The 27,299-nt window shown below is 33.7% G+C and overlaps 1 protein-coding gene across 1 annotated transcript in view; it reads right to left on the bottom strand.

The window, feature by feature from the left end:
- NUP155 (nucleoporin 155) overlaps positions 1-27,299 on the bottom strand; it is a 50,308-nt gene that overhangs the window by 20,786 nt on the left and 2,223 nt on the right. Inside the window, exons 2-19 of the mRNA XM_033110720.1 lie at positions 26,842-26,979; positions 25,221-25,317; positions 22,901-22,971; positions 19,745-19,837; positions 18,827-18,993; positions 17,036-17,141; positions 16,273-16,346; positions 15,887-15,978; positions 14,091-14,188; positions 13,455-13,607; positions 9,548-9,648; positions 7,050-7,220; positions 5,144-5,254; positions 4,091-4,185; positions 3,257-3,345; positions 2,729-2,791; positions 2,055-2,202; positions 955-1,021 (exon numbers count right to left, since the gene is read on the bottom strand). Of these exons, the coding sequence (XP_032966611.1) occupies positions 955-1,021; positions 2,055-2,202; positions 2,729-2,791; positions 3,257-3,345; positions 4,091-4,185; positions 5,144-5,254; positions 7,050-7,220; positions 9,548-9,648; positions 13,455-13,607; positions 14,091-14,188; positions 15,887-15,978; positions 16,273-16,346; positions 17,036-17,141; positions 18,827-18,993; positions 19,745-19,837; positions 22,901-22,971; positions 25,221-25,317; positions 26,842-26,979 (1,934 nt within the window). The remainder of the gene's footprint in view (positions 1-954; positions 1,022-2,054; positions 2,203-2,728; positions 2,792-3,256; positions 3,346-4,090; positions 4,186-5,143; positions 5,255-7,049; positions 7,221-9,547; positions 9,649-13,454; positions 13,608-14,090; positions 14,189-15,886; positions 15,979-16,272; positions 16,347-17,035; positions 17,142-18,826; positions 18,994-19,744; positions 19,838-22,900; positions 22,972-25,220; positions 25,318-26,841; positions 26,980-27,299) is intronic.

A 27,299-nucleotide genomic window follows, 5' to 3' on the forward strand; every position in this document is an offset into this window, starting at 1 on the left:
ATTGAATATAAAGTGTTAATTTTGAAGTACCCTATCTTTTCTTTTTCCTATATCAATTCACACTTGGTGACCAGAATAAAAGGCTAGATACCCCGATCCCTCCTCTTCTCTCCTGGTTCAATTTAGATATAATTTACAGACTGTGAAATACACAAATCTTAAATGAACATCTTGTTAACTTTTTACATTTTAATATAGTCACCACCCAGACCACAACAGAGAATACTTTCAACACCCAGGAAAGTTCCCTAATGCCTCTTTCTGGTCATTAGGTATTCCATTTCCCATGTAACTACTTTTCTTACTTTTATCACTGTAGATTAGTTTATTCTTGCACTTCATAAATAGAATCATATACTATGTTCAGTAAATACATGCTTATTCTTAGAAATGTGAACTTGAAAAGAGTATCAAAGTTGAAAGGATATTTGGTATCTTTTCATTTTAAAAAGTTTAAAATAGACTGCATTCATATTTCACATTTAAAAATATTTCACTACCTGAATTTATGATAATACAAATTTCTACAAGAAGTTTTCTTAAAATATCCTAGAAAGTATGCCAGTGCATGGCAATTAGTACTGGGTCCATGTAGTTTTGGGGTACATGAGTATAAGCAAAATATTTAAATAATAGCTCTGAGCAATATTAAGTGTTAGGATTTACTTCATTTAACCCTCACAACAACCTTACGAGGGGGATATATTATTATTCTCATTTTACAGTGAGGTATCAGGCTTTGAAATGTTAAGAAATTTACCCATTAGTTAAGAAGTGACAAAACTCAGACTTAACCCAGGGGGGTGAACAGTTTATCGGACAAGTACACAAACATATACATAAAAGAATTATCATTGCATCTTGTTTATAACATCAAGAAATGTGAAACAGTTCCATTAACAACATAAACTGCTTACATACAAATAGCAGAACACCAGTATACAACACACTTACTGCAATGATCTCTCTGTTGCCACTCTTGAATACTCTTTCCACAACTAAACTAGCATCCCAGATATTTCTGGAACAAAAAGTGTATTAATAATTGTGTTGTAGATGAATAATAACAATTACAACATGTTATAAATTTCTTTCTATGTGTTTATTAAAGTATAGCACTGGTTTCATTTAATATTTTACTAAGTTATCTGAAAAAACGGAAAACAGGAAAATTTCCAAACCTGATATATCCAAGCTATTTCATATAATGAAATATTGCTGAAGAAAAATCAAAGGCTCTGGGTAATGAATGCTAAACAAGGAAGCTTATAATGCAAAATCAAATTTATAAGAGTTTTACACTGTTTCACATTTTTAAGCAAATAACTCGAATGAAAGCTTACATCTCAAATCTAAGAAAAACATATTACTGTGTTGTAATTAACTAGATAGTATGACAGACTTATTGCAAAAATGACTATATTTTATCCCTCCCTATATCTATCCCATTTACAATATAGCTTTGATGCTTCTCTCATATTGAGTTTATTTCCCACCTTTCAAATCTGGGGTGGCCTGGAGGTGTTCCCCTGGCCAAGTGAATGTGGTGGAAATAATAGTAGGCCAATTGTGAGCCTGGGCATCAAGAGGCTTTGTGAGTTTCCACTCTCTCATGGAACCTTGCTATCATCAAGTGAATGATCCCTGGCTAGACTGCTGGAGGATAAGAGGCCATGTGGAGAACAACCCAGCTGTCTGAGCTGAGACCACTCTAGACCAGCGTACAAACATAACCCTAACCATGCGAGTCCAGCCAAGATTGACAGAGCTGTCTTAAACTTCGTAACTAATTGCATATGCATGAATGAGCCTCGACAAGACCAGAACCGTCTAGCTAGAGATGTATTATTTTAAGATATATAAAATACGGGAATATAGATGACTAGATTAAAAAAAGCTGAATGACAGAAAACAGTATTATTAATGGATAAGTGAGCTACAACTCTAAGTACAATTTAATAGGCATAAATGATGCTCCAAATTTAGAATTAAAAATATTAAACTATACAAACTACGACAAGGTGGGCAATAGTTACTTATTCCATGAAACTTACCCCATGATTCGAGAAAAGTAAATGCATATACCATTGTGTTTTCCAGAGTACACAATCTCTGGTCCAGCCGTACAACTCATACTTGTGGCCTGAATTGCTAGATTTCCTGAAGCAGACACTGGAGTTGACATGACAGGAGAATGTATACCTTGTACAAACATAAGAAAATACATCTTAAAACTTAACTGTAAACATTCAGAATTCTCAATAATCCAAGTGTGTTGTATCTAGACCCATAGGTATGAATATTTACAAAAATATTGGCATAAATAGATACTTAATTTCCCTTGATAAAAAGAGAAACTTAGACTTGGATGGGTGCTCCCAGGTAGGTTTTCAAATGTCAGCAATGCAGAATAAAAAGGAAAGAGAGCTTGCAATCACTGTTCCTTAATGTCGGAAGTGAAACAGAAGTAAGTACACAGATTTTATGGGCGGTGATTAAATCATGGTACCCAAATAAGGGGCTTTCCAGGTGCTACTAACGGTGTTCCTAAGTAAAGGCATTCATGGCCAAATGTCAATACTTGCTTGGATGTCACTTCTATTAAATTATATTATTTTTAAGAGAATAGAGCAAGTTAATCTTTTTCATACTAAGTATTAAGGGTAATGCACAATATTAGCTCATCAAAAAGAACAGTGGTAGCAACCTAAAAAAAAGAAAGAGATACCTTGAGATGGTGTTCCCAAAAAGGATGGATTTGGATATGAACTACCACTATGAAGAGGAGAACCTAAAAAGGAAATAAGAATATAAAGATTTATAAAATAACTTCCCAATTTTTGAATCTCATCATAATCAGATACAGAAGCTATTACTAAGTATAAGAGTGAGGAATGGCACCACCCATAATATATTCAAGAATTAGGGACTCGTCTCATTTCCCAGTAATGTTCTAACAATCCCCACACTGGAAAACATTGAGGTTTATTATTAAATCATTCCTCTCTTTCCTTTTTACTAAATAACAAACGAGTTCTATAAATACTACTGGTTATCTTATTTTGTTCCATAGTATACATTAAGAACTCAGTATTAAGATATCGTCACTTTTAAGAGACAGATATCTATAGAGTTATTCACCAATATAGTAGCAGTAAGTAAAATATAATGAAAAGCTTTGTCTATTAAAATATACTACAAAGTTTGTAAAATTCAAATTCTATCAGAAAGTTTGGTTTCAATGTTTCATACTCACTAGCATAGACAGGGGACCCCAAGATGGGACCGACATTGCTCGGGGCGGGGAGAGCAGCTGGAAATCTCATCTGAGCTTCACCGCCATACCTATTTTTACAACAACAGAGGCTGAGCTTATTCAGTGAAACTATCCACCTTAAAAGCTGGAATTGTTCCAAGTCCTATTTAGTTTTCAAAATAAATCCTTTAAACATTAGAGACTTTAATGTACTGTGTTTACAGTGAAATATATGCGTAGATACATTATAAAATATGTGTTTAGTTAAATGTTAACTTTAATATCAGGAAGAATTATGAGGGACTCTGGCAATTTCTAAAAAGCATCAGCAATGCACCGAGTTTACTAAATGAGTGTATGGCACTATAGTGTTCATACTAGATAATGGTTAGGCAGTACTTAAAAAAAATTCTTTTAAACAAATCACATTTCAAATTCTTTACTTAGCTAAGTATCTTGCAAATAAAAATCTCTTTGATACCAAGTTTCCTTGATTCAGAATCTCTCAATGATAATGATACTCATAAAGCAGAATTGGTATAGTGTTTGAGGAAGTAAGAAAGATACATGAGATAGTAACTGAGGTAGAAAGGTGTAGAAGGAAGACTAGACAAGAGTTAGAGGACAGAATCCTGAGAAAGGGTAACAACGCATAAATTGTGCTCATCTAGCCGTTTCTATTAGCATTGCAATCTTTATAGATTTCACCTTTTTACAAATTTTAGTAACTTGCCTCTATAGTCACTGAAATGTTTGGCAAGCCCTTAAACTATCACATTGGCCAAGGCAAATATTTTTAAAAATGGCCAAGAACAAAAGAAAACTGACATATACCTGAAGAAAGCCCGAGTAGCCCAGGCAGACACTTCTCTATCACAGGCAGCGGTGGAACAAGCAAGGATAAGGCAAGTTGCACAAGCCTGGTCTTCCTGTAAAAAAAGAACAGCTTCCCTTATATTAAACATAAACATTTAAAAAGAAGTTCTGTTTAATGCTGTATCCAGTGTTTAAATCTGTGCCTAGCACACAGCAGGTGCTCAATAAATATTTGCAGACTGAATGAAATCAGTTGGTAAGAAAAAGGAGAAGTAAGCACTATTGGTTTTAAACTTCATCAAAGGTGCTATTATTAAAGGATGCTCTCTTTTCTTTTTATCTTAGATTCTGGTTTATTCCCCTAATTTTTTCTCATGGTCTTTTTACCTTTTAGAAAATAACAATTAACAATGCTAACATTTACTGAGTACCTGTCATGTGCCAGGCACTATTTTAAGAGATTACCATTTATTAATCACCACATCATACACTATTATAATATAATGCATATTTTACATACGAGGAAACTGAAGCCCACAGGATTCAAGTGATCTACTCTGATGGTGAGTTCTGGTGGTTTAAATCCAGAGTCTGTATATTTAACTTTGATCTGATATTCTTGATTTTACATTAAGCATTCCCAGTTCTACCTTGTTTATTCTAGTTATGGCTTTGAAATACTAATGTCCCCATCACTACTGCCTCCAGTTTTCTTCTTAGGTCATTAAGCAAAATAAAAAAAAAAATAATAAAAAAAAAAGGATTTGTCCACAAATGTCGTGTGTTTCGAATAAAAATGCATTTACCATGCAACTTGAATATCAGCCTCTTACAAGTACACTTTAATAAGAATTTATCAACAAGAGAATAAAAATCTGATTTTACCATTGCCTTATAGTGTATTAATACTGCTCCAAGTATCAGTACACGTATAGTGATTAATGTAAAAAAAAGGAAGTTTGGTAAGATTACCTGTTAATTACAGTATTTTTGGTCCTAACATAAAATTTAGCTATCATTCCCACTGTTTTACTGTTTAAATTATCACATTAAAAAAGTACATGTAGTTACCTGATGTAATTTAAAGAATCTTTCAATCTCTTCTCCATCTCCACCCACATTACTCACAAGTAGATGCCTTAGTTGATCCACAGGTCTAAGTTTATGAAACATAAGACTCCCCTAAGAAGTTAAAAAAAAGAACATGAATAATAGATTTATCAAGTTTGGCTGGTAACAACTGACCCTGATTATTTAATCAATGAAACAACAACAAAAACATAAGTTCAAGAATACAAAGTAAACTGGTCAAAAAGAGCATCTACATTTCAACTCCCAACCTATACTAGATCTATATAGCATAAAGAAAATTTAGTAAGAAAACACTGCTCCATCAGAAACAAACAATATTAGTATAGCATGTGCTATTATCTTGCATGAGATAAAGGTTTATAAAATGTTATGTCTAAAAGAGCCAGCAACTTTTTTACTTATCTTTTTATTTTTAGCAGATCTATTTTCTTATTAAATTTGGAAAGTTCTGATATAAGCTCAAATAAATACTAGAATTTAGACTACGAAAAAAGCTGAAGATTAAAGTTAGATTATCCATTAATCATGTTGGCACAAGTATGTTCATTTAGCAAAAAATGAAGCTGGATCCTTATTCATTCACTCCCAGATAAATTCCAAACATATTAAAGATTTAAAGGACAAAATAAAACTATAATAGTACTAAAAGAAACTATGGGTGAATTCTTTTATAAACGTCAGAGTAAGAAATTTTCTACTATGATATAAATCCCAAAAAAACCCTGAAAATTTCAACTACTTATAAATTTATCCATATGGGAAAAATCTCAATCGACAAAAATCAAATGACAAACTATGAAAAAATATGGAACTAAAATCACAGATAGTTCCCTTGATGCACGAAGAGCTTCTATAAATGAAAAAATAAGGAACAAACTGTTCCCTTGATGCACGAAGAGCTTCTATAAATTAAAAAAGACAATTCAATAGAATTGTAGGTATAAAATAGAAATAGACAGGTCACTGAAAAATAAACTCGTAAAAAGATGGCTCATCTCAGTCTTAATAAGACGGCCTACTGTCCTTGGTGAGGACTGTAGGAAAATAGGCGGTCCACATTCACTGCTAGTGAATGTATGTACATACGCGTATATATACAGGGAAATCTGGCAACATCTATCAAAAAGTATAAACGCATATACTCTTTGACCCAGCAGATGTAATTCTACATGCCAAATGATATATGCACAAGGTAGGAGCATTATTTTTAACAGCTAAAGATGATCCATGAATAGGGGTTTATTTAAATATGGTATAACCATAGAAAGGAATACCTTTCAAATATAAAATAGAATGAGAAAGTTCTCTATATAATGATACGGAAAGAGCTCTACAATTGATTTTTGAAATATAAAAAGCAAAGTATAAAACAGTGTATATAATATGCTACCCTTTGTTTAGAAGTATATTTGTATTGGTTGTAGATCTGTAACATATCTCAGGAAGTATACACAGATGCTGCTGACAGTGGTGTCTGCAAGGAAGGGACCTGAACTGGAAGGAAGATTTTACTTTGCATACCCCTTGTTATCCCATTTGAATTTTGTCAGGGCATTATTATTATTCAAAAAATAAATGAGGAAAATTTTTAAATAATTTAAGGGAGAACAATAAGAAATACACTTTGCTTATTTTATTTATTTCATGCTGCTAAACACTAGTGATAGAAATGCTACCTTAGAAAGAGTAAAACATTTCATACAGAGCAAGTTCTTTTTGTTGCATTTTGGGGATTTACAAACTATCTCTTAAGAACATTTCAAGAGTAAACATTTTTAAGTACATAGTAAATGACTCTACTAAGCAACTATTGCTTGCAATCAATACAAAAACTAACTATTGCTTCTCTTCTTTTTGCGTCCATGTTAACAGAATATACACATACCTGTGCTGAAAGGAGTACAAACTTCTTTGGAGGCAACATGTGCTGCTGTACAACAACTGGTGAGTCCGTTATTGGAATACGATCCTTATTTAAGGGTGTAATTATTTTATCTACTTTCAATTCATCTATTGCGGAAAGAGCCCAGGAATGACCATCGACACGGGTCGTCATCTATGTAAGAGAAATAAAATGTTTTAGATTACTATTATTAAAGTTACATAAAGCAAAACGTTTAAAAGGAGAAACATAGACTTAATCTCTAAGTAAATGTATAATTTAATAAATAATACTGTCACATAAACATTCTCAAAAGTCTGTATTTAGTTTCCTACTAATTCTTTTAATCAGGCAGGTTCTATGATGATAATCTTTCCACACTAGATACAGGCAAAATTTTCCTAAGATAAACTATAAATAGTATTCACTAGAATTACAATTCATTCTATAACCAAAGACTACCTTCTACCATCTTTCCAGGATAGACTGATTTATCCTGGTTGGTCCAGTGCTCTTATTTTTGCTGACATGTAGATTTTTGTTCTCTTTTGAAGTTACATTTGCTTTCTAAGCTAAGATACTCCTTTTAAAAAAAAGTATCTTAATCTCCTAAAATACTTTTATTATAAACAATTTCAAGCATCCAAAAATGTTGAAAGTACAGTAAATGTCCATATGCCCAATACCTAGATTCAACAATTGTTAGCATTTTTGTCATATTTGCTTTCTCTATACATTTTTTTGTCTTTTACTGAACCAATTGAAACTTACGGACATGGTATGTCACCGTTACTTTTTAATGTATCTCCATATAAGGGTATTTTCTTATATAACCATGACACTATTAAAACATTTAAGAATATTAAAAGTAAAAACAATGAACAATTCTATAATATAATCTAAAGACCAGCCAATATAGAACTTCCCCATTGTCCCAGTGTCTTCTAGAGCTGTTTTTGGGAGATTAGAACTTGGTCAAAGTTCATGTACTATATTTACATTTGTTTTTTTTTTTTTTTTAAAAAGTCCCTATTTGTTTGAGAATAACTCAAGTATTATACAAACAAAATAGGATGTATAATATTTGCTATAAAAAATAATTAACATTTATCAAGTGCTTCCTAAATGCTAGGCACTGTTATGACTGCTACACACATGAACTCATTTAATCGCACCACAATCCCACAGAGGCAGGTACTATTATAGACAAGGAAATTGAGGACCAGAGACATGTTAAATCCTTTGAGCCACAGCTTTGAGGAGATGGAGCCAGCATTCCACCTTGCACCCCCTCACACAGCACTTCCATCAGGACAAGGTTCATATCTTACCGAGTTCTGAATCCTCAGTCTATCACAATATGAGACACCTACAGGTGCTCAGTCAAGTTCAAAGAATAAAGGAAAGAATTTGAGAAAAGTGCTCTTTGCCTCCTGCCCTTACCCCAGCAACTTGGGCCATGCCACACACCTGGAAGAGCCCTTTCAAACCGTGTGCCCATCCCTGGGGGTTGGGTTCTTCCTCCTCCCATCTACACTCCCCTTTTTTAACTCCCCTAACTAGAAGGGCTTAAGTTGGAGACTAACTAGAGAGCAGCTGGTGACAGCTAGAACCAAAATGTCTTCAAAGATGGTTCCAAAGAGAGAGTATAAGACATTCACACCCTTGTGGGGGTTGGTTTATGTGGGTTGATCAGCAGCTTCTGGGAGCAGGCAGCATGGACTATGCTAGGGCATCTAGGAGGACAGATGGGGGTGGGATAGGTGACACCAAGGAGAAGGGGCAGAGATGGCCTTTTCTGGCCACAGCCTTAAGGATGCTGGCATCCCCGTAGGTCTTCATGGGCTGGGCTGGGACAGGCGGGGCCGCACTCCTCACCCAGCACTTCCTGGAGACTTTACACAGACTTCCTGGAGAACATGTGGTTACTTGCTTTTAAAACACAATTATGTATTTGTGGGTATACATTTGCATAAGCAGAGAAGAGATAAAACAAGATGGGGAAAATGTTGGTAATTCACTAATGTGGTGTTCAAGTTACCATTTTCTCTATTCTTGTGTATGTTTGAAAATTTCTATAATTAAGAAAAAGTTTTAAAAAATTTAGGCAGAACTGTAAATTAAAAGAGATCATCAGAATAAAATTCTAAGTCATAACTACAATGGATGGTCTCATAATGAAATAACTAAAACTACAATATATTTAAATGGGACAAAGATCATTTCACAAAGGATAAATACATTTTCAAGTACATTATGAAAAACATTCTAGGAGGGTTACAATGTTTACTTTAAAGATATTTTTTAATGATTACCAATAATGACTTCTAACCTCACAGAGGAAAAACAAAGATTAGGATACACTTCTTTTCAATATGATTTCTAATCTTGTGATATTTTTAGAAGCAAACAGTAATACATCAGAGAATAAAGTTTCTTATAAGTTTATTCTTCACTTAAAATTATATAAAACGTTATTTGCAATTCTCAGGATAACTTACTTGGGTTTCCATCATTGGCTTTTGGAAAGGAAATGTATCATGGTTGACACACCACAAAATGTCATTATCTTCATTTTCCGAGGCTGCCATCAGTAGAATACCTAAAAGTTGAACACACAAAATCGTGTAATGCCAAACAATATGCGTCACCAATAATGTTAGTAACATTGACATTAATATGTATACTTTTTATACAATAAAGCATTCATTGTTATAAGTACACAAGTTATAAAAATGAATAAAAATAAATCCCTTAAAGAACATATAATTATTGGTAGGATAGGATTGTTAACTGTTTCAGATCTTATATGGTATTTCTTTCAAGTAAACACTTATTTTTTCACAATTTAACATTTCTGAAGTTAGGACATATTTAATATTCAATACGTTTATCAATTAACTTTAAAAATGTTTAATATATAAAAAAATATTGTGACTCATAATCCAACGTTATCTAATATTTAATGAAATAGAGTTCATGTACTGGTTAATTCAAACACACCATAAACAAAATTGATGATGTTACCAGTAGAATGGCAGAAATAAATATACTATAAAGGCTTCATCTCAGCAATACTAGCTAATATTACAGTTTGATTTTGAAATATATTTTCCTGGGTTCAATTCCGGGTCTCCCACTAATTTGCTCCTTCTATAGTGACTTTAGTGATATCAGTCTTAAGTCGATAGGACGGTTGTAGGTAATGGGACCACAATTAATAAAACATATAACTAGCTTGTGAAAAATGGAGAGTAGTTGGAAGAAAACGTTTCTTAAAATTTAGCATATGGAAGTTTGAAGAAATGCAATTTGATCACATCATGTACATAATTAAAACCACAGTATTTTTCCCTCAATACATTTCTAGCTTTAAAACTTAATTCGGGGGCGGGGGGGGGGGGTGGCTCAGTTGGTTAGAGCGTGAGCTCTCAACAACAAAGTTGCCGGTTCAATTCCCACATGGGATGGTGGGCTGCGCCCTCTGCAACTAAGATTGAAAACAGCACCTGGACTTGGAGCTGGGCTGCGCCCTCCACTAGATTGAAGGACAACTGGAGCTGTTGGGCCCTGGAGAAACACTGTTCCCCAATATTCCCCAATAAAATTAAAAAAAACAACAACACAGAAAACTTTACTTATAATAGCATCAAAAAAGAATAAAACTCTTAGGAATAATTTTAGAAGTGCAAGAGTTGTACACAGTACAATGCACACACATTCTAAAAAATTAAAGGTCCAATAACAAGATATCCCATGTCCATGGATTTCAAGATTTAATATTGTTAAGATGACAACACTCTCCAAATTAACCTACGTTTTCAACTATCAAAATCCCATCTGACTTTTTTAAAAAGAAATTAAACTGATCCTAAAATCCATATGAAAATGCAAGTGATCCAGAACCGTCAAAACAATCTTAAAAAAAAAAATCAAAGTTGGAATTTCAAAACTTATGAGAAAGCAACAGTAATTAATACTGTGGGTTACTGGCATAAAGACAGACATATGGATCAATGGAATAAAACAGAGAGCCTAGAACCCATATATTTATGGGCAATTCATTTGAGACAAAAGTGCCAAGATAACTCAAGGGAAAAGAAGTCTTTTCTACAAATGGTGCTGGGAACTGGGTATCCACATGCAAAAGAAATGATGTAGAAAAATTAACTCAAAATGGAATAAAGATCTAAATCTAAGAGTGAAAACTGTAAAACTCATAAAGGAAATCACGTGGGTAAATCTTCGTGACTTTGGGTTAGGGAATGGCTTCTTAAAAATAAATCCAAAGTACAGCAACAAAAGAAAACAGTTAAAATGTACTTTATCAAAATTAAAAACTTTTGTGATTGAAAGGACATCATCAGAAAACGAAAAGATAACTCACAGAATGACCGAAAATACTTGCGAATCATATATCTGACAAGGCACTTGTGTCTAGAATATATAAATAGAACTTACAAATCAATAATCGAAAGACAACCTGATTTTAAAAAGGATAAAGGCCTTCTCCCCCCGCCATCTTGGAGCCTGTGGAGGCATGCTGGGAAGAAGACTTCTAAAACGACAAATATGTCTGGAAGGCTGTGGTCTAAGGCAGTATGCTGAATATAAGTTGGGACTCCGGAACCAGAGAGAGCACACCGCTCTTCTTAAAACTGAAGGTTTATGCTCGAGATGATGCTGAGTTCTTCTATCTAGGCAAGAGCTGTGCTTATGTGTACAACGCCAAGAACACAGTGACTCCTGCTGGCAAACCAAACAAAGCCAGAGGACTCTGGGCGTAACTCGTTTGCATGGAAACAGTGGCAGGGTTCCTGCCAAATTCCAAAGCAACCTTCCTGCTAAAGCCGTAGGACACAGAATCCATGTAATGCTGTTCCCCTTCAGGATTTAATCTTTTTGAAAAGTAAATAAAATGGATTTATTCTCTTGTAAAAAAATAAAACAAAATAAAAAGGGCAAAGGATCTGAATAGTTATTTCTCCAAAGATGTACAAATGGCCACTAAGCACAAAGATGCTCCACATCATTAGCCATCAGGCAAATCAAAACTGCAATGAGATACCACTTCATACCCACTAGTATGAACATAATACAAAGACAGAAAACAAGGATGTGGGAAAAGTGGAACTGTCAGACACTCCTGGTAAAAATGTAAAATGGTATAGTTGCTTTGGAAAATAGTCTGGCAGTTCCTCAAAGGTTAAACAGAGTTACCACATGATCCAATAATGCCATTCCTAGGTATGTACCCAAAAGAAATGAAAACATGTCCACACAAAAACTTGTACACAAATGTTCACAGCAGCACTATTCATAATAGCCACAGTACAAACAACCCAAATGCCCATCAAATGATAAATGGATTAATAAAATGTGGTACAGTCACACAATGAATTATTATTCAGCAATGAAATGAACATGCTACATTAGGTATTAACCTTGAAAGCACTATGCTAAGTGAAAGAAGCCAGTCATATACTGTCTGATTTCATTTATATGAAATATGCAAAATAAGCAAAGAAAATAGACAAAGAAAGCAGACTAGTGATTTCCAAAGGCCGAGTAAAGGAAATGGAATGACTGTGAATAGGTACAGGGTTTCTTTCTGGGGTGATGAAAATATTCTGCAATCAGATAGTGGTGATAGTTGTACAACGCTGATTAAAATAAAAACCACTGGTTTAAAAAGCTAAATTTAATAATATATACATTATATCTTAATAAAACTGTTATTTAAAAATACCAAGAAAGTGAATATTTTGCAATTGAATAAATGTTATTTGTAATTTTCATCTGGGTGTTGAAAAATGAAATGTTGGAATAAACATCAAAATAAGTAAAGAAAAGGCTTTAGAATGATTAAAAATAATCAAAAAACATTTTACAAATGCCTTCTCATCATGGTATTGAAATAGCACATACAGATTTTTCAAGTTTTGACGTTTAATTAGAATTTCATTTTTTTGTCATCAAGATTTCAAATTGTTTCATGAAAACCTCTCCACATGCATAAAGACACTGACAGCAGGAATGGTATTAGAAAAGTCTTTTGAGTTTCCCTATCTTGAAGGAAGAGTCTAGAGTCTATTACAGTGGATATAACACTGATTTTGACCAGTGAGTTTATATACAAGACTAATGACATGCTAAAATTAAAACAATTTAAAAAGTACTTAGATATTTTTAAAATACTATAGTTTTTACATACATACCAATTGAAAATGCTTGCAGTTTTTACATACATACCAATTGAAAATGCTTGCAATATAATGTTAATATAAAAAAGTTGTTAGATAAGAAACCAAAACATCCTAAATTTTATTGGAAAAATCTGTTTATTTTCAAATGCCTCGAATAATTTTAATAATCCCATCTTCAATTTGATAGTATTTCAGAACTTACCTTTACTGTAAAAAGCTTTATGTACTTTTGAAGGCTTTTCCACTGTTGAAGATGCTGAGAATCCAGGAGGTAAGCGGACATGAACCAGTGTTAATGTATTAGGTCTTGCTAATGGCTGTCTGAATGGACAAGTGCTGAAATACAGCCTTATACCTGATGATGGGATAAAATTTTACATCAGTAAAAGGAAATAAAAGACCTTAGGTACATGTGTTATTGAAGCAATTCCACAGAAAAAAACAGAACTCTGTTAAAGCCATACATCACTTTGCTGACTTATTTTAAATTACCCCGTGTACGTGTACTACCAGCTAAAGTGGATTTCTAAGACAACGTCACTCAAAATTGAGAGGTGAATCAACAACTTTCAGTAGAAAGAACCTGGAACTATAAGCCAAGGGAGGCTTTGTTCCAATTCAGGCTCTGTCATTGAATGTCACTTTGCCTTTGAGCCCTGGTTTTACATCTATAATGAGGAGACAGGAAGAATCTTCCAATTTTCAAAATCCTTAATTTTATGAATTATTAATATGGCTTGATAATATAGAAGTAAAAACATTTAAAATAATAAATTCCTAAATCTGAGGATTATCAAGTTATAAAAGCAATAGTAGACATATAAATAAAACAACATACCTGCATGTGTGACAGCCAATAACTGACAGTCCAGTGACTCAGAATTTTCAATCACTGCTATTTGAACAATTGGTTTAAAAACAGAACGATCTATAGTCCTAAAAGAAAGGAAAAAAACTAGTTTACCTAAAAAATGTGTCTACTAAATTAGAAGGAACATTTCACACCAGCATTCTTACATGTCTAAATATGTTAAAATAGTTTAAGACTAACTTCTTAGGGAAGTAACAAAACAGTAGCAAGAACTGACAAAAAGTCTTGAATGTGTGTTGTTCGTTTCAATATTGTTAAGAGTAACCCTGTTTTTCAAAGATCATAAAAGGCTAAATCCATTGGGTAAATGGCTAATGGGGAATAAGGTATTCTCAGAGCATCAAATTACCATTGTAAAAGTTACCACTAATTAAAAGCAGGGCGGGGGGAGGGAATGAACCTTCTAATGGAGAGACCTGGTAAACACTGTCTTAACCAAGTGTTCAACAGTGGGAACATTAGTATTATGTGCCCCCTGATATAATGCTGTGAAATTCACATAACCTATGTAATACTAGCTAAAAAAAATACTACCCTGAATCTAATAAGGAAAAAAAGACAAATTCACAAATTGGGATATTCTAGAAATAACACTCCTGCTCCTCTCTCCCAAATGTCAAAATTTCGAAAAAGACAAGGCAGTGAGAGTTTTGTTTTATATTAAAAATACCAGTGATCAATGCAATTTATGAGCTCTGACCGAATCTGGAGAAAAATGAAAAAACAGCTATAAAAGATTTTTGGCATCATTAAGTAATTTTAATATGGACTGTAAAATTACAAGACAATATTACAAAATTATTAAAGTTTTTATGTGTGGAATTGGTATTGTGTTTATGTAAGAGACTTAGGAGATGGAAGCTGAAAGATTTAAAGGTAAAAGTCTGCAACTTACTTTTCAAATAGCTCATGAGTGAGCAAATGAGGTAAAATGTTAACAATTGGTGAATTTAGATAAGGGCTATATCAGTTTTTACCATGCTGCTCTTTTCATTTTTTAGTGGATCTGAAAAAAACTTCCCAAAAAAAGCTGGGGGAAGAAAAGGGATACCTTTTATTTTAGATTGCCTTGAAATTTTTTTTGTCACTGAAAGGCAAAGAAAACACGTTGAGTTTTCACTAGGATCTCTGAGTGTAGCAATAACCTAGGCACATAGATAACAGAAGCTGAAAATTTGAGGCCTTTGTTATATGAAGAGAGTATCTGTAGCTGAGCTAAATCAGTTGTATATGCAAACTGCAGTGTATAGTGTGTAAAGACTTGGATTCCAGCTTCGGTTCTAGTACATACTTAAAAGAGTCAGACCTCAGGCAACTCACAACATCCTTTAGTTTTGTCAAGAACATAATGCAAACAATACAATGATGAAGTTCTGTATTCCCAAACTGCACTTATATCAATTATCAGACCAACCTAACTGGTACTATGTAGGCCTGTTAAAAAGGTGGAGTAGTTATAAGAGGGGGATCTTTGAGACATGTAGTTTCCTAGACACAATGCCTGTAATGCCTCTATAGACCACCTGAAGTTCTAAGGAAAAACACACGGCAAGCTGTATTTTATACTATAAAATCAGTTACCTTATGTTTCAAAGAGTAAGAGTCTCTAGCAGCTGTTTCAAACATAACTTACAATGTCATCTCCTTTAAAACGCCTTACCTTTTAGAGATATTCTGAGGAGAAATAATTTTAGTAGGCTGCACATAAATAGTATAATTATGCCTGCAAATGAAATGTATGACAATAAATTACATATTATTACCTAGCAATGTTTCCAGCAGCAGAGACAATCGAATTCTGTGACACTGAGGCAACTCTGCTCATTCCTTGTCCATCGTGGCCCAAATCATAAACCTGTAAATAAAAAATTGTACCCACTGAAACATGACTATAAGCTTTATACATTCCACAAAATAAACTTTTTAGTACAATTTTATTAAATACTTTTCCTTTTATGGATCCTTTCATTTTGGTTCTTCATATACACATGGAAACATTGACAGATTTTAAATTTCATAAAAAAGGGGCCCTAAGAATTTTTTCAAAAGCACACAGCTCATAGGAAAAGCCTAAGAGTGACTGAATATTCCTCCTTAAAAACAGGGATGTTGTTCCCACCTTAAATGGCAGTATAATGGTAATACTCACCTGTATTACTCCTTTCTCAGATCGTGTATATAAAATGTTTCTAGAATTATCAACTGCAATTTGAACAACAGGATCTAAAAGACAAAACAAAAAGAAAAAAAATCCCAAGATTAACAAATCAATTACAAGAACCACTTATAACAAATTAAAATTGTTAAATTAGAACTTTGCATTCAGGGGTTTTCCTCCTGCTTTGTAGGTAAGTCCTTAAGGACATGTGCTTAAGGACAAAGCCAAGAAGCATTAAAAAAAAAAAAAATCAAACCGTGACTGGGTTAAGAGCATCACAAGTTACTCTGTCCTCTAAATGAACCTTAAGCCAAATCTTCAGTCATATTAATGTTTTTAAGTTAATTTATCTTGTTTCACTGAAACATTTTAAGTAAGTTCACCTACCGAAATCTCTCATTTTATTGAAAACAGATGCTGGGAATTTGTTCTAGACCAGGCAAAATGTGTGTGTTTTCTCACTCTCTCTCACAAACACACACACACACACAAACACACCCCCCCCCCCCCCGGCTTTAAGTATGTATAGCTATTTTAGACACGTTCAGTGATGCTACATTTATAGGACCTTGGGAATAAAACCCACAGTTTCTATGTTTTATAATCCCTTCTTCCTTTAAGACACCTTATGAATATATAACAAATTTTTTTTAACAAGACAAATTATTTCAGTTAAGAATGAGAATTCCTGAGGAAAATGTTAACGATCTAAGGATCAAAGTTTTATTTGCCAAATTTATTGTTTTCTACTTACCATCTTCTGAGAATGTGAATTGTAGCAGTGAAGGAACAAGAAAAGAAAGTGAGCTCTTTGAGTGGTTTATTTTCCTACATCTTTGGCTAAACCAACCTGCCTCTGCCTTAAAAGAAAAAATCAAGAGAAAGAAGATTGTAAATGTAGGTACACCCACGTTTACAAAAATCCTCAAATCTCATAAAACACTAATAATTGTAAATGAAGTGAGACATAATATTCAAACTATGTACTGAATTTAGTCCTGCAATTAAAAATAGAAAATGTAATTAGCTCTAATGAAATCACTGCTCTCGATAAAATCAGCTGTCAACTCCACTCACTTCAGCAGTGCATGTTAGTGAACTCGTATTTTATTTCTTTTAAAAACTCCTATTTGAAAGCATAGGGAACATAATAAGCATAGTGTGTAACTGCCCAAGATAGGATAGAGGTACTTGTATCACCTCTTCCTACTTCTGCTAAAAGGAAATTTTAACATTACCAGCCACCACCATCGTAATCTACAGTCTACTTCTCAATGACTGAGTTTTGCCATACAAAACCATTCTGTGGTAATGAACAAAGCCAAGGGAAACTGGGCAAGAAAGAGGCACAATGTAACACAAAAACCACAGCTGACCTGGGTTCTATCCTAGCTCTGCCACTATAAATTTGCTGTGACTATGAGAATACTACTTTATGGGTCACATATAACAGTGAAGGGAAGGAGACTAGACTTTGGGTGGTGAGCACACAATGCAGTATAAAGATGTTGTATTAGAATACTCTAGATCTGAAATTTATATAACATTACTAACCAATGTTACCCCAATAAGTTTAATTTAAGAAAAAAGGAAGAATATTACTTTGTTTCCTAAGGTTTATCTTACAAAAACGGCAACAATAAAGACAAACAGAGCAAATGACACAAAAAGGCATTTCAGAGTAGAGAAAACATATATGACCAAAATGTGAAAAGATGCTTAACTAGTATTAAAAAAATAATTTCTCTCCATCATATTGGCCAAAATTACTAAGTTTAATATCAGCATTGGTGAGAGTGAGTGGGCAGGAGGAATACATTCATAGATGACTGTCTACAGAGTCTAAATTTCTTAGAGGACAAATGATGAAAATATGAAATGTAATTTTAAACACATATAACTGTAACCCAACTATTTCAATTCTAAGTCTCTAGACACACACAAAAAAACACATCTAGACATGTGCAAAAGGAGGCCTGAAAAAAACACTTATAACTTTACTTGTGAAAGGGAAAAATGAAAACCTGTAAGTCCATCAAGAAAGGAACTGTTTAGTACACCATGTACATCTGTTTTAAGAACAACTACTACGTAGAAATCACCGAACATAACATATACCTATCTACTAGATAGTAACAAGGAAAGACTTTCAAGACATAGTTAAAAGCCGATTATGTAACAAAACATAAGCAATAATCCAAGTAAACACACACACACACACAAAAGTACACTATGTATTTATATATGTGTGTGTATACACACGTATAATGCGTATGTATAGATATTTATAGATATAATTATAGATATTCATCAATGTATGTATTATGTTCTAAAAGGACATACTCAGAACTGATAATGGCTTTTACCTCTGGAAAGAGGATTGGGTTTTGTAGGCATGACGTAATGATGGAAGATCGTGGCTTTAACTGTATGTTTGAATACTTTCTCTAAGAATATATTAATGTGCTTATATAATTACAAAAACAAAATCCATCCCTATTTCATCAAGAGGGAGAAAAAAAATGTTTATAATTGCCAGACTTACTTGGTATGCTACTTCATATAAACAGCCATCCTTTCCAGCCAAGAAAATTCTGCCATTATCGGTGGAAGTTATTGTTAAAAGGTAAGTATTATCAGTGGGAAGAGAATACAAAGGATCTGGAAGCAACTGCATTCCACCACACATACTGTCATTAAGAATTCCAGAACCTATTTTTTTAAAGAAGGAATATGGGAATCAGTTTATCAGATTGAAACAATCATTGTGTTATCTTTAGAATTGATATTTTTACTGAATTCTTACTGACATAATCAAAAGTTTCTATAACATACATTTTTAAATTACTATAAAAAGCCTGATACAATTTGATAATTCAAGAGAAACAGAACCTAGAATATATATATACATATATATGAAATACAATATGTAACATTGTAAAACATCAAAAAACTAAATTTTTTAATTTTGGAAAAGAGCTTAAGGATGTCATAGTAATAATAATTAATTTGAGTCACTGAAATTCAACATTATTTCACCCAAAGCAGATTACAAAAGAAACCACTGCATGTGCTTGTAATTAATTAAAGGGTTCCTACTTTAAAGAAAATAATAACGCATCATATTATAGTGCTTCATATGTTAAAATGGCCATTCCAAAAAAATCAGAAACAAAGAATTTGAAGGCATTATTGAAAAACTCACTATCATCAATTATTATTAATCTTCTACTACCCTCCCTTTATATTGTACATTCAAAATGTACACATTAATATAGTAAATATATCCAAAATACTTCTTTGGTGGAGTTACTATCTTGAAAGATACCATCTTCTATAGGGCAGTATTATTTTTCTATAAGCAAATAGCCTGGAAAGTTAACTCAGTGAAAAAGATTGGTTTTGAATTATAATATTAAGTTCACTACCACATTTTTATTTGAAAAAGCAAGGGTTGCTATACCTGTTTGCAAATTAGCATAGCTGAGTCCAAGAATCACTATATCCACAGGGGTTGCCAAAACCAGAAGGTGTCGTACATGAGGTTGAAAGATGCCTAAGATAAAGTAGACACGGGTTAGGTATTCTTTTCCAAAAAAAAATCCAGTATTTAAGCATTAATGCAGTAAGGTTTTACCATTACAATGAGGTAGTGATTAAATACTATATGAAAAGTCTGAACCCAATTTAGTTAATTTTGATGTTAAAATATTACTACCTACGATCATTTGAAAAAGTAGTTTATTAAAATACAAAGACTTTTATTTGTATATGCATATTCATAGCAGCATAATTCACAATACCCAAAAGGTGGAAGCAAATCAAGTGTCCATTACCAGATGACTGGATAAATAAACAAGATGTCATATATACATACAATGGAATATTATTCAGTCTTAAAAAAAGAAGGAAATTCTGATACATACTACAACTGGTATGAACCTGAAGAACATTATGCTAAGTGAAGCCAGTCACGAAAGACAAATAGTATATAATTCCACTTATATCAGGTACCTGGAGTAGTCAAATTTATAGAAACAGAAATGAGTTTATACGTCAAATACATTTCCCAAATGTGTTTATATACCAAAACCAGATAATTTACAGTTTCAGAGGGGACATTACCAAATACGAACTTCTTTTGTTAATTCATGCAAAGGTATTGTTTAACTTGGTGGAGTGGCATGAGATGCTCTATATATCACTGTCACATGATTTCCAAAAATAGTGTCTCACTGATAGGAGTAAAAGGAAATACATCTTACGTTGCGATTATAAACATGTCTTTATGTATATACATTTGGCCTACTTAAGGGTGTTAAATGTCATAGAAAATACAAAAAAGTTTATATCATCACTTGGTTTTACTTTCACAAATGAACCTCAAGGGGCCCAAAACCAGTTTTGTGTACCAAAGTTCAAGTCAATAAAGCTGAAGGTACAGTCTACTTTAATGACCTCAAAACATATTTGGTATTCATAAGATGATTTAAAAAGATTGAACTTTTTGAAAACAGCTTTCGATCAATAAAAGCCGTATCTCAAAGTATTTGGTCACAATGCTAAGCCAAAGAACTCATCTTTGATTACAGAAACCTTGAAGTTGGAATTTTATAGATTGGGGGAGCTGGTTTATGGCTCGGAGTAATGGAAGAGAAGTAAAGCAGTGCCTTGTCAAATCATGTCATCTTTTCTAAAATCTCTCATAATTTATTCAAGTATTTTGTAATAGATGGTAGAAATGGAAGTCGTTTCCCTTTAAGATGCAATAGGGTCAAATGACTGACATTTCTCACTTGAGTCAATTCTCATTTATAAAGTGCCCGTCTTTTTAGCACCTTTTAGACACTGCCATCGTTTAGGTCTTAGGAATGGTTCAGTTTCAATGCTCAATAAAAACTTGAAAGAAAATCTTTGATACTTGTGTACAAATATGAGCATATATGATCCTTTGCAATACATCCGTGTTTGCTGCTTTGATGAAGAAACTCAACAGAACCCTAACTCACTGCATTTTACAAAGGCATGCATACATTGGCACCAAAAGCTTGGCCAATGCTACCTTCAGCTTCAAAGGCAACTTCAATGACAGATATTTTGTCCCGAAATAGGAAAATATAAAGTTCTTCTCTTTTACTAAGGTCACTGACTTTCCAGAAATAGCTGAGTAAACTTGAAAAAGCAAGGTTACTTTATTAGAGACGAGGAAGACCATTCCAAGAATAACTTGCAAGTCCTAAGTTTATACATGATTTGATTTGGTGGCAGCTCTACTGGGTCATATAGATGAGGTAAACTGTTAGACTCATAATCACTCAAATGAATACTGCGCCAAAGCAATAACCTCTTTCAGCTAAGTTACCTCCCTAGACGATGAGATTAAAGCTGGACCACTAATTGAATCTTTTAATACATGAGATATGCTTCTATGTGAGTAAATCTTGTCAATTTCTCTGTAGGCGATAATTTGCAAATGTCAGAAAACACTGAAGAATTCTTATGTTTTCTTCAAAAAAAATCATAAAATTGAAACAGGGATTCATAATCATCTTGTATACATAGCAGCATCAATAAAGCAGACTCCTGTTAAAGGCTTAGTTGACTTAGAAAACAATGATTTTAACTTGAGTAATGTTTCCTTGCAAAAGGCAAAAATGTGGACATTGTTAGCTGTAACATGTTTGAGAATCAGAATTTTCAGTACTTGTAGAAAGCAAAGTCAAAATTATTAATAATCAAAGATATCATTTTTGTTGCCATATCAAACACTATGCCATAATTTTAATTTTGCATTAAAATTTACATTTGAGTAGAACAAAATTTTACTATTAATTTTAGATGGACAATTTATATTACAATAGGGGGCAAGAACAGGTGTTGACTTCTATATGAATAAACTTTTAAATGAAGAAGTAAGACGGCGATACATTAGGATAAAGAATGCTTTGAGATTCTCTATCTTAGGAAATACATTTCCACTGTACATCATAAACAATGTATAAAACTGCATATTTCTACTTGCGTGAATTATTATAATCTTAGACCTGCTGTGGCCTTAAAATATTTTATTTAGGCCTTTCAATCAAGTGAATTTTGTCCATTTCCTCTTGTAGGAAGGTGCATTCAAAAGGTGTGTATTAAATTTAAATCTATCAATTCTATTTGTCAGTAGCTCTGATAAAAGATCTCACATAATGAAGTTGAAACTATAAGTTAAACAATGCCTGTGACTTCTCTAAGATTTATTCTGAACTCTGTCCTCACCTCCATGGGCTACCAAGACTAAAAAAATGCAGAGACAAAATGGTTTTTAATTTACATTCAGTAACTAATGAAAAATATATTATGCAAAATACTTTAGGTAAATCAAAGAGTAACAAAAAGTAAGCAAGATAAAATTAAAAAATTATATTTAGAAATTTTAAAGGCAGATTCACTTGCACCATAAAGTGAGTAAACTGTTAAATATTTCTAGTCACTTCATGTTTCTAATTAGAAGTAATTCAGAACAAAGATTCAATAGGAAAGTCAACTACTTAAAATATGTTACCTTTCAGTCCTAAAATATTTGAAGTCTATGTATATACAAAACTAATTTCATCCTTATATTATTTCTTACCAGGTTTTGGTTTCACAAGTCCCACAGCAAGAATAGTCTCACTAAGTCCATCAAAATAGGCAAGGTCTCCTCTGTCAATAGTTGAAGAAAAACATGTTATACAGATACAGAAAACAAAGTTTTCTCTTCCAATGCTCTTTAAGACTATGAAATATAATGAAAAATAAACTGTTTCAGTTCCAAGACTCAGGCACACATGGCTGCCTACCACCAAGCATAAACCAGGAAAACAGGGTGTGCTGTTCCCTATTCCAACACCCCCACTCGCCCCCCCACCAGGTTGCAAGTGTCAATTAACAGCAAGGGGCAGTGTTGCCTCCAGCACAACAAGAGCAGTGGGAAGCGAGAAGGGCAGCACAAGGTTAAGAAAGAGAGTAGATGAGAATAGAGTGCAAGCCAGGCCAAGGGACTCAAGTCTCAAGCACTGAGCCCTGAATCGGCCAATGCATAAGTTTTATTAGTTAGGTGAGGAAGTAAAAGAAGTAAAGCTTGTCAATCTCAAGATCTGTGAATCCCATACATTATACTAGGAAACTGATTCAAGCCAATCACCCTTGCCTGCGGGCAGCAGAACCCTAAGTCTCAGGATGTATGTACTTCCCCAAGGGACAAAACCTTTATGCCTATCAATAGATGGAGAGCACAACATTTAGTCACTTCCCCGTGAGTTTTCTTGTTGGTCCCCACGCAGCTGTGCCTGGCTTGAGTAGTCCCCCCTGTGGGGACTTTTACCCGTCATTGACTAGCCAGCCATCTTTCTGGGGCCAAACAGGGAGACATAAGGTGCAAGCACAAAGGTGAAGCAAAGTCCCTGGAAGCATCCGTCTCACAGACTCTCCTTTCTTTAGGGGCAGGTACGAGGAGACAGACGGGTAGGCTGCTGTGTGGCAACAGGGCAGGGCCAAAAGCGTGGAGAGGACTCTTACAAGAACAGGCTCATAGGGAAAGCCTATGGCTGAGGGTGAAACAGGAATATTGAGAGAAAAATCTCCAGCAACCGAATCTATACCCAAAGTGCAAGGTAATTCTAAAGAAATTTGAAATTTGTGGTCCACTGAGGGTAACCACAGGAACAAAACCAAACTAAACTTTAAAAAGTTACTTGGAAAAAGTTAATTCCTCCCACAATAAAGGTCTATCTGCTAAGTTCTAGCAAAAGAAGAGACATGCCCATTTCTTTTATTTTAATTAAAAAAATTAAATTTATTGGTGTAACATTGGTTAATAACATTATATAAATTTCAGGTATACAACAACGTTATAATACAACATGTCTACTCTATTGTGTGCTCACCACCCAAAGTCTAGTCTTCTTCCATCACCATATATTTGACCCCCTTTACTCTCATCGTCCTCCCTCCAGATGCCTTCCCCTCTGGTAACCACAGTTTCTATGAGTTTTTTGCTTTTTGTTTTATATCACACATCTGACTGAAATCATACAGTTCTAAGACACACTCATTTCTAAGGATAAATGCTATTTATTGCAGTATCCACTGTCCTACACATGATGTCTGGCTTTCAATAAAAAAGTATGAGACATAAAAAAGCAAGGGGAAAAAAAACACCCTACTCTTAAGAAACAAAGCAATCAACAGAACCAGACTCAACTATGAGCCAGATGCCCAAACTAGTAGTGTTATGTTGGTGTGTGGGTTCATTCCTAACAAGAGCATTAATTACTCAGGCATAAGAGTAACATCTTAACGACTTGGGCCTTCTATCCCACACCTTGCCTAAAGACAACTCGATGAAGAACTAGAAGTAAGCCAAAATCGATCTCCAAAAAGCCCAGAGCGAGATCACCAGATCAACAGACTTTAAGCAAGAATACCTAGGGCCTTTACTCAGACTCTAGTATAAGCATTAAATTTACATGCAGGCCAAGGCCACAGAATAACAAAACAGTTAAGTCACTTCGATAAAAGTCTCCCACTCCATAGAAATGCAAGGAAAGCAGAGGTGTTTAAAATGTCACACCATCTTTCACAGATTTAGTGATAGACTATCTGTGTTACAGGATAAAGAGCTTGGGAACTAGACCTCTGCTACTCAGAGTGGTACCTAGACTAGCAGCATCACCCCTCCCGCCCCCGCCCCCCAGCTTGTTACAAGTGCAGACTCTCTCGGAACTTACTCAGAACTGCTTTACATATCCCACATTTTAACCCTATCCCCAGGTGATTGGTATGCACACTGGGAAGCAGAGCCAGATGTTAGATGACTGAAAGATAAATGAGGCAGCTTCGAATGAGCAGAACACTACCAGCAATAATCTAAATTCTAATCAAACTAAAGCCGGCCAGCCTTAAATACATACCCGTCTTCATAGTTCCACATAAATATGTCGCTGTCAATTGTGAGCCACGCTCTGTTGATAGGCGGGAACACGCCCATCATGCAGTTGCACTGCATATCTGAGGTACGTGGATGTAAGGCACAAAGATTTCGATCTCATCTTTCTTAAACTTGTTTCAAACGATTGATTTAAATTGTACGATTAAAACGTCATGACCTGTCCACTCTAATAGAAAGAGCAAGTAAAATATCTTGATTTCCAATGAGTTTAATGAAAGCCATAGTGTATGACAGAAATACTTATAATTTCTAATGCTATCTAACCACTTGAAATGTATTCTGCACAAATGTAATGTTTACCACTACTAACTTAAAAAATACGGATTATGAATAACACCATTGAATTTTGACATTAAAAAATTATTTATTTTCCTGAACCAGTTTTTCCAATGAGCGATAAAAAAGCACATGGTATGCTTAAAGTCACAGCTTGGTGACAATTTGCAAGCCTCTTGTAAATAGTGCTATTGAAAAATAGGCAAAGATTTATGTTATATAAGACAATGAAACAACTGTGAAAAGAAAATAATTTCCTAGTTAAAGGAAATGTATCTTGCAAAGTAAAGTATTATCAGAGGATTAAAAAAGACTAATAAAAAACTAAGCAAGGGTAGAGTATGGGATAAAGTAGATTATATATTTAATAACACTATTTTAAAAAATCTCAGAGAAACAATGAAAATTTTAGGGAAAATATCTATTAGAATTTACTACTTTTTCTATTTATTTTATAAGCATTTTCCCTAATTTTCCATTTCATTTTTTAAAATCTCCCTGTATTGAAATATGAAACCCTTTTACTCTAAATAGATTAATATACATTTAAGTCTGATTAAATGTTAATGTAGCATCTTGATGTCTTTATTATGAGAGCTATAGATGGATAGATACAAAAGCTTCCCAGCAAATAATTACAAATCTAGTGTTTTTACAGGGTATGCCACACTTTAAGAAAATCAGATACAAGCTTCCTTTTTAGGGGTAAGAAAACTTCTCTAGCTACTCAATCTATGAAGATGCATTGTATTTTAGTTTCTTATATCTTTATATACAGATTACGATCCTTAGAAATAAAGTCACATATAAATTTCAATTCTAAGACACCAGTAAATGTGAAACCACACCAAAAACTTTTTTGGGGGGAGGAAAAAAGGAACACCTGGATGTTTCTGCTTGTTTTTAATCATATTTAGAGCCATATCCCAGTTCCAAAATGTTAAAATATGGAAAAAAATAAAAATGAAAATTATGGGCTTTGAGCTAAAAAAAGTGTGGTAGTAAAAACGTTTTCGTATAGTACTTAACTGGAAAGTAATACTTTGTTAAAAATGCAGAGTTCCTTGTAAAAAAATTCATTCTTGTGAATGTCCAAAACAATTAAAATGTGACTCAATTTTCAACATTCAATTTTATATGAAATTTTCTAGGCATATGGCAAACTACCCATGTACTTAAATATATCTTAAATGAAACCCTTAAATGACATAAATACAACACTTATTAAACACAAAACAGGAATCAGAATAATGAGAATACCAATTTTAAAAAAAATTTAAAGAGTTAAATACAAAGTAAAAGGATACGTCCAAACTGTTCAACAAGTTCAGGTGGGAGCGGAACTCTTCGGATGGAACTGATCTCTGGAAGGTTGGGTACTGACAGCAAACCAGGTCCTTGTAGAGGGTAATCCATATCTGACATGCCAGAAACAGTGGGATTATCTACAAAAAATAAAATGAAGCACTTATTCAAAAGTAATGATATGTTGGGCATCAACTGGGCATATAGAAACACTACAAGCGACAAAAAAAATTGTGCATCTGGTGGTTCTGAAGACAACGGGAGATTAGGTCTGACCTGACATTAAGGGCACCGGAGAATTCCAATATTAAGGTGGGAGCAATTAGTGGTTTCAGCACTAAACAGGTTATCTTTCCCAAAGACTTACTCCATAAAAAAGGAAATGTTTACCTCGATTACTTAGTATTTTTCTATTATTTTACTAAACTGAAATGGGTTATATTAATATGTAGTATAACAG

The sequence above is a fragment of the Rhinolophus ferrumequinum genome, chromosome 7 (genome assembly GCF_004115265.2).
Source record: "Rhinolophus ferrumequinum isolate MPI-CBG mRhiFer1 chromosome 7, mRhiFer1_v1.p, whole genome shotgun sequence".
Taxonomy (NCBI): domain Eukaryota; kingdom Metazoa; phylum Chordata; class Mammalia; order Chiroptera; family Rhinolophidae; genus Rhinolophus; species Rhinolophus ferrumequinum.